At 38.4% G+C, this 15895-nt stretch overlaps 1 protein-coding gene across 1 annotated transcript; it reads left to right on the top strand.

Moving 5' to 3' along the window:
• Nucleotides 1-14276: 14276 nt before the first annotated feature.
• On the top strand, nucleotides 14277-15468 carry LOC122807980. Its single transcript, XM_044079004.1, has one exon. It carries the CDS (start codon nucleotides 14289-14291, stop codon nucleotides 15045-15047), a length of 759 nt encoding a protein of 252 aa, XP_043934939.1. The 5' UTR covers nucleotides 14277-14288; the 3' UTR covers nucleotides 15048-15468.
• The last annotated feature ends 427 nt before the right edge of the window (nucleotides 15469-15895 follow it).

The following is a 15895-nucleotide window of genomic DNA, read 5'->3' as shown; positions in this document are numbered from 1 at the left end:
ATGTACATTACCATTAGCCAGCAGCCAAAACCAGACAGAGCACTTATCCTCCTATCTGGACAAAACGGCAGTGCTAAAAACAAAATGCAATTAAAAAAAAAAAAAAAAAAAAAAAAAAATGATACTAAGGACTTTATTTCCCGTGAGCAATTCAACATTGTACTTGGAATACTTTAATAATCAGGATTTGGAGCAGAACATCTAGCAAGTACAGGGACGTGTACTTCCATGTAAAAACATACTTAACTTGTGCTGTATGTTTTTTCAGACTACTTTCTTAATTTAAAGTTTATTTTACAATTGTCATAATCAGTAAAGATAGCTTTCAGGACTCTTTTCAAGATTTCACAGTTGACTTGAAGCACATATTTAAGAATTTTGCATTTGTGCTTTCTTTTATTTCTTGAGACTTTGTCATATGCTTTCTCCAAGCCTCATCTCTAGCTTCTTCTCAGGTGTCTGTCTCACTGCAAATGTTGGGGTGGTTGTGCTACATCCTGATCTGAATCTGAACTACTTATCTCCCATCTTACTTTCTACTACTCTGTGTATTCATAGGATCATAGGATCATGAGAAGTTACTAGACTAATGACTTTGGAGCCCTTACAAGCCTAGCCAAAAGTTTATCCCCAAAATGAAACCTCAGTCAGCACCTGTCACCCCTGTCAGTGAGGGACACAGGTGGAACCCCTGGGACAAATTTGTGGTTTCCCATCCACTCATCAAGGTTGGGCTTGAAAAGGGTCAGCGAGGTGCTCTGTTTGACATGTATGGGAAGTCTATTCCAGAGACAGGGCAGCCTCTGGGAGACAAACCTGTCTCTCCAGCAGGTTTTGTTGATGTTGCATATTAGATTCAGGCCTTTCAAGTGAGTAATGCGTGAGGAGTTAGACTTATGGATATGGAGCATTTCTAGTAGGGCAGGGTCCGAGATTGCCTTGTAGGTGAGAAACAGATCACCCCTGAGCAGAGCAATCTGTACGATACCAAATAGAGTGATAGTGATTTTAGCCTGTCTGCATAGGGCAGGTGTTGAGGCCATGGATTCTCTTTGTGAGGTATTTCAGTGGTCTTTCCAGTTGGTGCAGATGTTTGGAGAGGTACATACCAAACAGGGCATTATACTCAATTATTGGTCTAATGAGGGAGGAGTATAGAGAGGCAATAACCTCCTTTTTCTAGATGCAATCCCTTTACATATGAGATGAACCAACTAAAAGGCTTTTCTGACCACTGCCACTACATGATGGCCGAATGTGAGGTTGTTATCAACCTGAGTGCCCAGGTCTCTCACCAGAGGTTGTGTGCTTAGGGTTTGCCACTGATGTGGTAATCAGTAGGGGCCATGTTTTTGCCAAATGGTATGATGATACATTTTTTTGCATTTAGCTTGAGACCATGATTTTGTAACCAGTCATTAGTTGCTGTGAGGCCCTCTTGCAGTATGTTAACATCATTTGAGGAGTCAATGACAGCACCCAACTTACAGAAATCAACCCACTTCATCAGACACATGCCTTTTGTCTTTGCCTGGACCTCTGAGGAGTAGATCCAAACAGTAGGGGGTCCCATGACAGATCCCTTGGGAAATCCACTAGTGATAGGTCTTTCATCAGAGGTGGAGGCATCTATTTTGACTTTGAGGGTTCTATCGATGAGCAAGTCAGCTACCCATCTAATGAGATAGGGATTTTCACCAAGATGTATTAGCTTTTTGATGATGCTTGAGTGGGGATTGTGTCAAAGGCGTTGGCCAGGTTAAGGTAAGCTGTACATACTGACATTCCCTCATCTAGGGCCTTGGTGACAGTCTCAAAGAAGTCAACCAGATTCAACAGCCAAGATCTGCCCTTGACGAATCCAAACTGGGTGTGGTCAAGTGCTTGGAGATTGCCTATGTCCTTGTTTATCAGATCCATAATAATACACTCCATTACTTTATAGATCAGACTTGTCAAGCTAATGGGGTGATAGTTTATAGGGTCAATAGTGGCACCACCTTTGTGCAAGGGGATGACAATGGCAGTTCTCCACTCTGCTGGAATGAAGCCTGCACTTAGGCTGTGGTTGAATAGGGTGCTCAATGGTGAAGCCATTTCTTCCTGGAGATGGTGCAGAATACAGCCTGGGATACTATCAGGTCCTATGGAAGCTGTGTTCTTTCCCTTGGATAGGGCCTTTAGCACTTGATCTATGGAGATGTGAGGTGCGGGACAAGTATCGGGGATGTCGAAAGGGCCTTTGGGGGGGACAAGGGGTTGAAGACTGCACTGAACCTGCTAGCAGGTTGGCTACGTCAACAGGGTCGGTGTAAGTCATACTGTTAAGTACTAATTCGGAACAAACCTGGGCTTTGCTATGGAGGTTCCTGACATAACCAAAGAAGGCTTTGTAGTTTCCCTTTGTTTCAGAGGCTAGTTTCAATTGATAATTGGCTTTGGAGCCTTCCACTAGTGATCTAATTTGCTTATTGAGGCTATGTAGAGAGCTTTCCAATTAGGACTATGTTCCTTTTTACCCTTTGACAACAGTTTCTTCCTTTTGTTGTAAAGCCTGTTGATAGAGGATGTCCACCAAACAAGTTTTAGTTCTGTTGGGTATGGCTGAGTCCATGCATTTGTACAGGTGCTTGTATACTGCATTGGTGTACTGTTCAGGATAGTTGTCTGCATCCTCTGAGGGGCGGTGGTGTGAAGCTACAGATATCCTCCCTTAGGAGGTTGTAGTTAGCTTTTGAGAAGTTTTTTAGCTTGATTAGGGTTGAGGGTTGGGGGGATAGAAACTTCAAATGAGACAGTCCAATGATCTGATCTTACCAGGGAAGAGCATACTATGGGAGCGGTGCAGCATGTCACCCATGTTAGTGAGAACTAAGTCTAGAATGTTATCTGCCCTTGTGGGAGATGAGACAAGCTGGTCTAGTGTACTAGAATTGGTGCATCATTTATCAATCACCCTCTCCAGGACTTTTATGCAGAGTGAGAAGAGTTTGATGCCTCTGTACTGACCACAGTTGTGGATGACCCCTTTGTTCTTGTACACTGGCACTAGTATGCTTATTCTCTATCTCCATTCTGCTATGAGTGCCCTCAGGAGCCATTTAACCCGTCTCACCCCACATCTTTATCATATCTGCTGTGACATCATCTGAGCCTCAGCCTGCTGCTTTCCCCTGACTTCATATTCCTTAATGGTGTTCTAATTCTTCTGTGGTGGGCTCCTTCTTTTCTTTCATCATAGGCTGTGTCTGGGGGAGTACAGCTTCTGTGGGACTTTTTCATTTAGAAGCTGCTGGAAGTAATCCTTTCATCTGCCTTTGATGTCCTGTGGACTGGTGAGCAGGTTGTTGCTGGAATCCCTTATGAAGAGTGTCTGACTATCTTCTTTATCTTTCTGTCTTTGCTTTGCAGCCTGATATCATTTCTTTCTGCTACCCACAGACTCACTTTGCAGAGAATGGTAGAGTGCCTCTGATGCCTTGTTTTTTGCTATTGCAACTCATCTCTTAGCCTCTTTCTTAGCCAACCAGTATTCCTTTGTAGTCTGGTCTGTCTTTTCTTTCACACATTTTTTCCTGCACACCTTCTTTCTTGTGATGACTTCCTGGATTTCTGCATGCCACCACCAGTTTTCCTTCTGTACCTTATTTCCATACCTGGCTCAGCTGTATATCTGTTCTGTACTCCTCACACATGCTGTTTTGTGGCGCTTGCAATCTTCTTCAGTTCCACTTATTTCCTGTTCTTCTTCTAGAGATGGTAGAGCCCTGGGTAATTCCTTGAAATGTTGTGTTTTCTCTCCAGTCAACTTTTAAGTCTTCAGCCTAGTCTCTGTTGACCTCAGAGCCTTCTCTGACCACTGCTTACAGCTGATTGTGGCAGCCAGTGGTTTATGTTGTGGGCTGACTGTTTCACTGGGAATGACAATTCGATTGCTGATTATAGCACACTGCTCTTTTCTTACTAGGAGGAAGCCTAGCTGGGTTGCTTGATGTCCACTCTTGTATCTGATCTTGTGACTGTCTTGTTGAACCATATGTTGGTCACCACCAAGCCATTTGCTAGATGGAAGTCCAGAGTGGTCTCTCCTTCTTTATTCCTGTTGACCCACTCATGTGGACCCAGGCAGTATTCACATCCTGTTCTATCTGCCCCAATATGTGTATTCAGGCCACACATTATCAACACCAGTTCATGTTGTCCTGCTTTGTCTAGTAGGCCCTGCATCTGTGGTCTGAATATACTCTTTTCCTCACCGTCACAACCCTGTTGTGGAGCACAGGCTGAGATTATGAATACTGCCCCATCCTTGTACTGGAGTCTGATTGCAATGAGTTTGTCGCTAATTCTGATAACACCCCTCACTGTCTTCTGGAACCTGTTCACCACAGCTCCCACACCATTTCTAGCCTGTTCTCCTCCTGATTAGTAGACTCTAGAACCCAAGCCAACTGGCTATGCTGTACTGCCCTTCCATCTTGTCTCCTGGATACATAGAATGTCCAGCCTCCAACTTACCATCATGTCATCCACTTCCAAGCTCCATCCTGTGAGTGAACCAACATTTTTGTGGTCCTATGTATGGGATATACAGTGTGTCCTGAAAAAAAGCACTTTTGCCATTCCAACTATATATTTTAGTTCAGCTGAGTACTTTAGCTTTTTGTATTCAGTCATTTTTAAATTGACTGGACCAGCTTTGAGTATCTTTAGGAGAACAGAGGTGTGATGTTGTTTGCATTATATCTTCAGTTTCATGTTCATAACTGAACTGCCTGATTTGATCATAACTTGATATTAGCTGAATATCTATATAACATATTTCATCCTGTACTCATAGCAATGAGAATTTAGAAAGCATCTTTGAGGATGGTTCACATTCATCAGTTAGGGCTGATGTTTTATAATATTTATCTATGTACACTGATAATGGAGGTCATTGTGGGGTTGTGGATGTGACACACATGTAGTATAGCAAGACAGTTGATGTGTATCATACAGTGAGTTACTGAATCAATCAGAAACACTGTTAGTGGGCACCAAGGTTGGAACATGGATAAACCAGTGGCTAAGGAATAAAATGCAAAGGGTCAGAGTAAATGGAATTCCCTCAAATGATATAATGAGAGGTGTGTATAGCTATATATATATATATATATATATATATATATATATATATATATATATATATATATGTATATATATAGATAGATAGATAGATAGATAGATATAGATATATTATATTATATCATGAAAGGGTGAGAACTCTAAAGTGAGGATCACAACTAATACAATAAAAAGAGAGAAACTGAATGTCTCATAAGAGTGAATCACAAAGCATTGAATGCCTCTCTCTCACTAAAAAGCCCTATACTGGGAAACCCCAGCTACAAATTTGATCTCAAGTGTCATCTTGGTAATGGTACTGTTAGGCAATGGGTTTTCAGTAATGCAATAGGTTCATAGGTTGGTACTAGGCTATCAGTCCTAGGGCCTATACAAGCCTAGCCATAACAATTCCCTGGCTATTTCTTCCCACATTATTTACTTTTCTGGACCCCTGTCTAGCAGGGTGACTGACATGATCCATGGGGTGAATGTGTAGGATTAGGGTTAGGAATAGGGGAAGGGATAGACTGATTATTAGGGTTACCATGTATGAGTAAGGTGGACCAGTGGGGTTAATCAGACATCTTACTCATGTGTGCTAACCTTAACCCTAACCATGACTCTACCCCTACCACTAACTTGTGTGTGTGTGTGTGTGTGTGTGTGTGTGTGAGTGTGTGTGTGTCTATATATATATAGGTGTGTGTGTCTATATATATATATATATATATATATATATATATATATATATATATATATATACACATACGTACAGAGAGAGCGCGAGATCCATACACTAAAAATCCTATTCAAATAGTTTGATTATTGCCTTCATGCTTCTACCTGCAATACTATTAATACAATTTCTATATCATTTACTTCCTTACTTTCTTCTTAAGTTCATCAGTTAGGGCTGATGTTTTATAATATTTATTTATGTACACTGATAATGGTGGTCATTGTGGGGATGTGGATTTAGAAAAGTGAGTTTGCTCCTCTTTGTGTGACAGTTCTGAAAGCTTCTCTTATGTACTTCATGATGTAAAATGCTTGACTTTATATTACAGCACAGAAACTAATAAGAAAGGAATGTTTCAATGAAAATATTTTAGAAATGGTTTCCTAAATGTTTAAACTTATTTCAACAACCTACAAGCTGCATGACTCTTAGTACAATGTAATGTCACATGTCTTTATCTATAACTGTAGAGTGCAAGATCATACGTGCCATATATTCAAGTATCATACCCCTTACCGGGAAAAGCCAAAAAGACAAACAAAATGAGAAGTCCATGTCTCATATTGTACTTTTGAAATTTGTTTTCAGTTATTTAGTTATGCTTTATCAGCATTGTCGCCTCACAGTAAGACGTTGTCCTGTTCGATTCTCAGCCACAGCGTCTTCTGTGGGGAGACATGCGTGAATGGGTGTACCTTCATTGAAGGTTGTGCGTCAGGGCCAGCAACTCGGCATGTAAAAATCTACTCCAATCATTAGCGGACCGGAGTTCCGCTGTGGCGACTCCTAACCAGGAAAAGCCGAAACATACAACAACAACATAATTAGTACATTGTGTTGGTTTTGGTGTGCCTGTGATCTGGGTTGTAGCTGAAAAGGATCCTTCGACCATTCCAGCTACCTGGTTAACAAATTTAAAATAAAAAAAAAATGAATATAACTGAGAAGTCTGTGGATATCTGCAGGAAATACATATTTATTATGAACAACAAACAATGAATAATCAGGGAATTTAGGGTTAGGGAGGGTGAAATATGTAGTTTTTGGTTTAGGGAATGACCAGAGACTTTAGATTAGGGAGAAGGTATGGAGTTTTAGTCTTAAGGACTGAGGAGGGACTTTAGTTTAGGGAGTGTGAGAGGAGTTTTATGGTTAGGGTTAGGGAGCAAGGACTCAGGTTAGAATTAAGGGATAGGTAGGAATTTTAGGGTTACAGTTAGGACTCCAGTTTGATTAGGTAGATTAGTAGGGCCAATTTGTAAGAGGGCTAGGCAATTAATTAGGATCAGGCTAGTGGGAGTTAGGCCACTTGCCATTTACAGCAAGTGGTAGCGAGCAAATGTGTCATGAACTACTGACACAAGAGCACTTGTATTCTGTTCTTTAAAGAAATTATACTACTGTATTTAAAGCAGGGGAAATCATCATTAAAAATATGTCTGCAGCATGGAACACAACATTCACTTTGTTTATCCACAGTCTAGTAAATATAAAATAGAGGGTTATGATCAGGTCTCTGATTGTAACCACATTATTATGTGTTCAAGACATGGATGCCAAGAAGTTCACATAATAACAGGTTATGATCGGTGAGTCCAGACAATAACTCTTTGTAGAGCATGGACTCTTATGTACTCCATGTACTATCAGTCACAAAAGAAAAAAAAAGGTGATGTGTTTTACCAGTTTTGAAAGCCAGTAAAGCACTTAGTGAGTGCTGTTGGAGAGACAGTAAGAAACGAAAAAATCAGTGTCAGTTTTTAAATACTGCCATAATTTAAATAAGTTGCTTACAAACTAATGTCATTAAACTGCAGTGGACATAGGAGGAAAGATATTCAGGGACCCAAGAAATATTCCTTCCCTTATATCTGACCATAACAGCACTTAGAGGGTGCGTAACAACTTTTACACACCTCAGAAGGCACTGTGACAGTCATGTCTCAGTGTTGCTGTAGTGTGTAACAGGTTTATATTTTTTCCGATTTTGAACCATAATCACTGTGCTCCATGTATTACATTATATTTGTGATTGCCACAAGCAGCAGTCTGCATAAAATCAATATGCCATTTTCATCAGACACCCTGGTCCTTGTAAAGCATTTATTGTCATCTGTACTCATCTTAAAATAGGCCATTCTTCACAGAGTTAAGACATTCTTTAGCATTCTGTTAGGGGTCAGAAATGTGTTATTATCAATAAGTTTATAATAAATGCAGCTTGTCAAAACTTATAAGGAGAATAATGCATTTCTCAGTGAAAAGTCACATGAGATATAACTGGAAAATAAAAGGCATTCTTGAGAAACAGGGAAATGCAAAGAGAAAGTATGGGGGAGTATCAAGGAAACCAAATGATAGACCAATGTTATGCAAAAAAAAAAATATCAAGCAATTTACATTGGCAACAAGATTTGTTTCTGAAACATTAGCTGGGTTACCAAGACTAAATGTGGTACTGTATGAGCATATTTGGAGGCGATACTGTGGAAAAAGACTGGCACAGAAAATGCAATTAAAAGCAAATGGTTCAATTCAATAGTTACCATAAAAAGAAAATCGACCTATACATTTTTGAACAATGGGTACACTTGAAAAGAATGAGCACCTGTATATCTGGTATGAACAAATTATCAGGGGAACTTAGGAAATCATATAAATTCCATGCTTTACTGTAAAAGATGGAATTAAAAGAAATGTTGTTGGCTGACTTTTTTCCGCTATGGATTGTTGGAAAACATAGTTTCATGAAATGCAAGAATAAACAGCAATAGCACAGAACAAATTGGTGATCACAAGTGATTTAGTATCACAGCAGTGTGAAATCTAACTCAGAAACAATTATATTTTAAAGGAGTTTTTATTGGTTTGAAGAATACATGAAGTTACAGGAAAAAAGTTCTTGTCAAACACATTTTTAACCAAGTTAGTTAGGAAGTATATCAGTGTAGGTACAAAATTCAACAAAGCCTTTAACATTTCCTTAATCAAAAAGGTTGTTACAACTTTGAGCTGTTCCTACCATTCCAGAGGGGTTCTGTAAACAAATTAGCTCATCAACGAAAGACGATGAGACAATCAGGTGCCCCAGCTCAGAAACATGTATCAAAACCATCCACTCCATGCAACAAAACTCTTAGAAATAAAGGCATGTAAAAACACACAGTTTGATGTAGATATCTGAGCATTGTGAGCTCTGATTTCTTAAATAAATAAAAGATCCATTGTGTCTATCTCTTCAGTATAAAACACCATATTGGAACTGTAGAAAATTATTATATAGAAATATGGCTTTATGGAAACTATTAAGGTCAGGTGAAGTAACCCTTACGGATCAAACACTATTACTTTGGTAGAATTTGAAATGCTATACTTTAGATAGGAACTAAGACAGTTAATATACTTAATCACCAGATAAAAAAGCTAGAACACTCTGAAGCAGGATAAGAAGAAACTATCATGATACTTGAGAAGGTCTTAAAAATATAATTTTAAATTACTTACCGTAGAAGTCTAAGAGATATGAATACCTCAGTTACTCATGAAATCAATAAGATAGGTTCACAGCAAAGGTACTAACTTCCTACATACTAAGTGAATCATGCAGGAGATCACCCTCTTATATGGGGTATGGGGGGCTGTAACCTAACATAAAACAGCTAATTCTGTTTTTTTTTTTTCAAAAGCCATTTTGATCAGTTTGATGTGAAAAACACAACCATGTAAAATAAAGAGTAGCAATGACATATTTCTCTTGGGGCTTTAAAGTACATTATTCTGAATGTTGGAAAGTTATTATCTTTAGGACAAAATGAAATAGCCTAGGAGTGCCGAGTCTTTTCAATGAAAGACTACTGAGTCATATTAAAGAACAGGAGTAATGGACTGTATGATGAGGCAACTTATATTTTACAAAATCCTTAATATTCCATGTGTGTCTGTGCTTCTGTGCCATCATAAAATGGTTCGACGATATTGTAGTTGAGGGCCTCACCAAATGTGCAGTAGCAAGCCATGCCCAAAACCCACCCCCGTGATATGTCATTCATGAATATGCATTCCCTCTGAATGTACAACCGAAGAAAAAAAGTGCACTTGACGTTGTAATAGGACAGTAAATATAACAGTAAACTGAAGTAAATTACCGGTATGGCGTGAATGACATTTAAACAAAAAAACACTTTCTCGACCTTGGGGTATTTCAGTTTCTTAGAGGACTGCCAACTGCTAAATTATGGATTTGATACAACGTAATAGCTTCTTATTTAAACTAAAGTGTTTCCGTTGTCACAGTGTTTTTAATAGTCAAACAGTCACCAAAATCTCATATTGACACTTTGAATGGTTATGTGCTGTCAGTACAGCACACAATCGTATGGAAGTGTAACCGCTTCATTCTTTTACTCAGTTGTGGGGTTAAGTCTTTAAGTCTTAAGTATTACAGGGTGTTGCAGCATGACTGAACTTTGATATGCACATATTGTGTATAACGGCAAGTTTTAATCGACCTAAAATGTTAAAAAAATATATAGAATTTATTGCCAGTTGTCGAAAACCCCAAGTAATATGCAGACCGGGTTGTCACTCAATTTGCGACACGCCCACTTCTGCGCAAAACGAACTGGTGAGGCCCTCGATTACAATATCGCCAATGGTCCAATCCAAGTAAAAACAGGACATTTCAGTCACTCTAAACTTGATTTTGTTTCATCTGCAAATCTTGAAAGTAGGAATAAATGCAGCTTTTCTTTTTCTAGTCAGGAAACCAAAATCATAACCAGCAAATACAGGCCCTCAATTACAAAATGTTTCTTCTACTCTGGTGTCCATTGTTGCATGAACATAGAGTCCTTTTGTGAAAATATGACAAAGTTAATTACTTCATTTTAAAAGTGCTTAGTTTGCTTAGATGGTTTGGTGCTCCACAATATTCATCAATTTTGCCAAAGTCATTTCAGCCAGCTTGCTCTGATGAAATGGGATTCAGCCAATCTACCTTCAGAACATCTGCTCTGGACATTTCAACAATCACTAACAGCAACTTCAGCTGATGTTTCTAAAACAAACCATCATCTGTCTTCCAGTCTGAGTAATATTAAGGCAGTTCCAAAAAAAAAATTAATTTTTATTATATTTTTAACAGTTTTGTATCACGCACACACACACACACACACACACACACACACACACACACACACACACACATACGTTTAACTTGCATTCCAATAAATGTTCTACTTTGTGCGTAGATTTTTTTTAACTCCTTTACTCATAAAGTGTTTGGAAAAAGAAAAACAATTATATTTCATTTATGGAATAATACAGACTATAACTTGCATTCCAATGAATGGCAATGGACATGGGTCATCAGTAAGTCTGATTTGTGTTTATATTTTTTAACTGCTTTATTCATGAAATTTACAGAAAAATCAAAATATTTATAGTACTTTTATAGAATAACACAGACCATGAAGCTAACTTGTACAAATCTGGTGCGTATGCCTTGGTCAGTTCCTTTTTGATAGCTAGAATGCACACTAGTAGACTCTATGCAACTTAGCCAGTTCCTGAGGCTACATGCAAGACATGTAATAAATGACTTCAGCATTAGAAGTACTAATTCTCTAGTCTTGGTAGAATAAAAGGTACTAAAATGATAATACTGAACTGTAACAAATATTTTTCCTTTATTACTTAATCAAGTTTGTACCATTGTTATTAGACTTGGTTCTGAAGAAGCTTTTTGCACTTCTCTAGCTATTACAAGAGAAATCAGAATTTTATTTGTCTTTTTTATTCTGTACAGTGTGTATACAGGAACATTAAAAACTTGCCCTTCTCAGTTTCACACACTTCTTCACCTCAGAATAGTTTTTCAACATAATTTAATTTGAAATGGGTACACCTTGACTATCTGGAACATGCTCTGTGTACTGCTGAGTTAATATCATATTATGAAATACAAGAAAAAGTTTCAGTATCTCATTCCTTTTAACAATATTCATCCCAAAGCAGCACAATTTAATATTAGATTGAAAAGCCTGTGTGAATATTTCAGTAATGGCTGAATATCATTTTCAAATTCAGGCTTTAATTACTGGCATATATAAGTAGCAACTGCGGTGGTGGTGCTGCGGTAGCGTTGTCGCCTCACAGTAAGACATTGTCCTGTTCGATTCTCAGCTAGAGCGTCTTCTGTGTGGAGACATGCGTGAATGGGCGTACCTTTGTTGAAGGTTGTGTGTCAGGGCCAGCAACTTGGCACGTACAAATCTACTGCCAATCATTAGCGGACCGGAGTTCCGCTGTGGCGACCCCTAACCAGGAAAAGCCGAAAGACACAACAACATTCTGCTCAGAAACAATCTGAAGAGTATTTCTGTAGATAAAGTAAAAAAAAAAAAAAGTGCTTTCATATAAACTACTAATTCCAAAAAAAGTCATTTTTGAAAGACTGCTGGCTAGAATATCATTATACTTTTGTAATCATCTTTAATTCATCAAATTTCTTACATTTATTTACTAGTCTAAGCTTAAAAATGCATCAAGCCTTATATCCTTCATTATACCTTCTCACTGTGTTATTATGAAGTGAAAGGAGAAATCACCTCTTTACTCTGAATAGCACATGAGCACTCATAGTAGACCCCTACCATGGATGAAGGGAGAGCAATCTTATATACAGAATTACATGGTCTCCTTTCTTCATGACAGTGCAGTCTCTAAGTTAGGATACAAGCAGCAAGTGGTGTGGGAAATGCTGATGACAATTAAGTACTAAGCTAGCTGACCATGTGTGCCATTATAACCCTAGCTAATTTCCCTTTTTGTGGTTGAATTAACCTATCTCATTTGATGTTAGATTGGCTTTGTCCATCCTATGGCTGATATTTATAATACTGTGGTGATGGTGCTGTGGTAGCGTTGTCACCTCATAGTAAGATGTTGTCCTGTTTGATTCTCAGCTAAAACGTCTTCTGTGTGGGAGACATGCGTGAATGGGCATACCTTCGTTGAAGGTTGTGCATCAGAGCTGGCAACTCGGTACGTAAAAATCTACTGCCAATCATTAGCCTCAAAGCCAGCAAAGTCCCCTTGACAACATGAGTTTACAAGAAATACTGGAGCTGAACTGGCCTACTTAAGATGGGAGGGAAATGTTACTTTTTTATGGGAATCCTAATATTAGGATAATCCTTAATGTAACCCCTTTTAACCAACCTATCTACATCCATCACCTCCAAATTAGAAAACTGTTATAACAAAATCTCCAAATCTGCCACTAACTCCAAAAACTCCTTCCATCACTGCCTTGCCCTTCACTCTCTAAATTGGCTAGAACTTCCAAACTATCTGGAGTACCTCCAACTCATCACAGCTCATAAACTACTCTTCAACCTCACAAAATGCCCTGCCCTCAAAAACATCCTTCTCCCCTATGTTCCTAATAGAACTCTTAGATCTGCACATCAAAACTTAATCACTGTTCATAAACCTAACCGTCCGCCAGGACAACTATTCCTCTCTTTTTTCTTAGCCAAAAAATGGAATTCCCTTCCTCCTACTCTAAGAATAATGGAAAACGTGGAAAGCTTCAAAACACAGCTTCATTCCTACCTCTCCTCTATCTGGAAATGTACCTGCATTCTTCCAACCTAGCTAATTTCCCTCCCTCCTAATCCCTAAAATGTCCATCCTTTATCCCATCTACTTATACTAACTTTCATAAATCTGTTGGAATAAATAACTCCCACCAGCAATCTACCTATCTTCATTGCAACCTTTCAACCTCAAAAGCCTGCTTGTTCCAATAAGTTACTACAAACATGGCTTCAAGCTCACTAATGTCAACACCTTGATAATTACAATTGCGTTTCATGTTAATATTGTAAATACTCTTCATTGATTTGTATATAATCTTGCATTTGTACTGAGCATCCTTTGTGTATTTGTATTCTGTATAATTACTTGTATTCTGAATCTTTACTGTATTTTGCTTTGTTGGAGCTTTTCTCCCCAGGCCTCCACTGAAAATGGGCACACTGGGCTTAGTGGATTTTCCCGGTCAACAAACTGGAAATAAATAAATAATAAAATATATAAATATTACCATATTATTCCGTTCCATATTTGCACTTGGCTTACATAGCTGACAACATTAAAGTAGTCTGTGTCCTAATTTGTCTACTTTGAAATCCAGTTATTAATAAACAAGCCTGCAGATGTGACCTAAATTTCCTTTTTAACATGAATGTCTATTTTTACCAGTGTATTTATTTGTAGAAATCTTGTTTTAGTGCTGTAAGCCAGTCAAGTGTGGCTGTTTAGAAAAATCAAGGCATTTTAGTACATCAATGATTTAAGTGAATGGTGATACTGAAACATTCTATTAACGCAATACATTTTCCATCTCTAGATGCTGGAAAACAAACTGAGGATAATGATGCTGTTCATGCTCCAAACAAGTATCAGTTACCAGTCAGTGGCTCGATCCACCTTCCATGATGATTCACCGACTCATATTGCCTGTGCTGAGGTGTCCAATCCGCTGTCTGCAGAGAAGTTTGAATTACTATCCACTACTAAGCCTGTCCCCAATTTGCATGAAGTTAAAAGCGGTTTCTTGTCCATTGTAGTGATGTCTGACTGTCTTCTGAGGGTTTCTGATGATCCTCAAGGTTTGGGAAATTTTCATGTTTTCCCATCTGGTACCTATAGTATCTATTCTGACTCAGGGTGGAGTTCAGTTCTGGCCTACCACTGTGACTGTGGGAAGGGTGGAAATCAAAACCCACAAAATGAGACAGCATACCAGAAATTCTTGCGGCAGCATCTTGATCCCTCTGTTCGTAATGGTGATGACACCTACTGTAACAAGGAAATTGCACAGAGGGACATTAGAAACAACAAGGATGGTAAGCTGCCTTGCAAAGAAAAAAATACCTTCATCCATGCTACCGAGAAAGAAGTAAAATTAGTGTGTGAGCAGAAGCCATTTAAGGATGAGCTAAGAGAAAGCCATCTTAAATTTCATATAACAGTGTGCGAAAGGAAGACGAAATCAGAAAAATGGCCTTGTAAATATCTGGCAACAGACAGAGAAGCTCACATTATAATCGCTTGCAACAAGAAAGGGGAACCCATTCATTTTGAGAGATATTCTCCACAGAACATGCTTACTGTACTTTGGAAGGCCTGATTCTGGACATAGTCTGTTAGAACAAAAGTGACTTTCCTAATAGTATAAGTCTTTAGAAGCAAGGCGGCTCTGCAAGGTTCAATAACGATGCTCAGGTTCCCCATTTACAGGAAATGTGCCCAAGCTAGCCATATATTTTTTATTGTGCACAAGGGTAATGAGTGAAAAAAAAACTCTAGTTTAGTGCACATTTCCTGATAAGTCATTAGAATTCCATCCACACAAAACAAATATCTATATGTGAAGTCTTTAAAAGAAACTTTGAATTAAAAAAAGAATCCACGCTTTCCCACTTTCAACTACAAATAATGGATATGTTCTATATTAGGTTTTAAGAATTCTAAACCGAAAAAGAAAGAAATTCCATGAAATTTTATCTGCAGATATTTTATTAAGTTCAGTATAATCTAAAGGTGGAGGAGTCTTAGACTATATTAAAAATGGGTCTATATCACAAACTCAAAAGGTGAAAAGAGCGAACGCTCTTTTATCGAACACTAAAAACCGAAACCACTAAATATCAAAGACACTGAACAGCGATTTTTTTCCCCAGGGAAAAAAAATCACTGGGTCGTTTTCAGGATTTTGCCATTTGCTCCACTGTGGTACGATCTCGGAGTTGGTATATTTAAGTAGGGGGTGTGGAGGCACAGCCCCCCACACTGGGTGGTGTGGGGGGCAAAGCCCCCCACTTTATTTTGTGTTTGGATTTGTTCTTTTTGTTTTTTATTTGCGGAGCAGTGATTTTTTTTCCCTTGGGAAAAAAATCATTGTTCCTTATCTTTGATATTTAGTGGTTTCAGTTTTTAGTGTTTGATAAAAGAGCATTCGCTCTTTTTATCTTTTGA

The sequence above is a fragment of the Protopterus annectens genome, chromosome 8.part0 (assembly GCF_019279795.1).
Source record: "Protopterus annectens isolate FY-2018-M chromosome 8.part0, PAN1.0, whole genome shotgun sequence".
Lineage (NCBI taxonomy): Eukaryota > Metazoa > Chordata > Ceratodontiformes > Protopteridae > Protopterus > Protopterus annectens.
This window is presented reverse-complemented; position numbering and strand designations above follow the sequence as displayed.

Excerpts from the sequence above, each read along its gene's own strand:
- LOC122807980 (XM_044079004.1), top strand. The coding sequence starts at position 14,289 with ATGATGCTGTTCATGCTCCAAACAAGTATCAGTTACCAGTCAGTGGCT.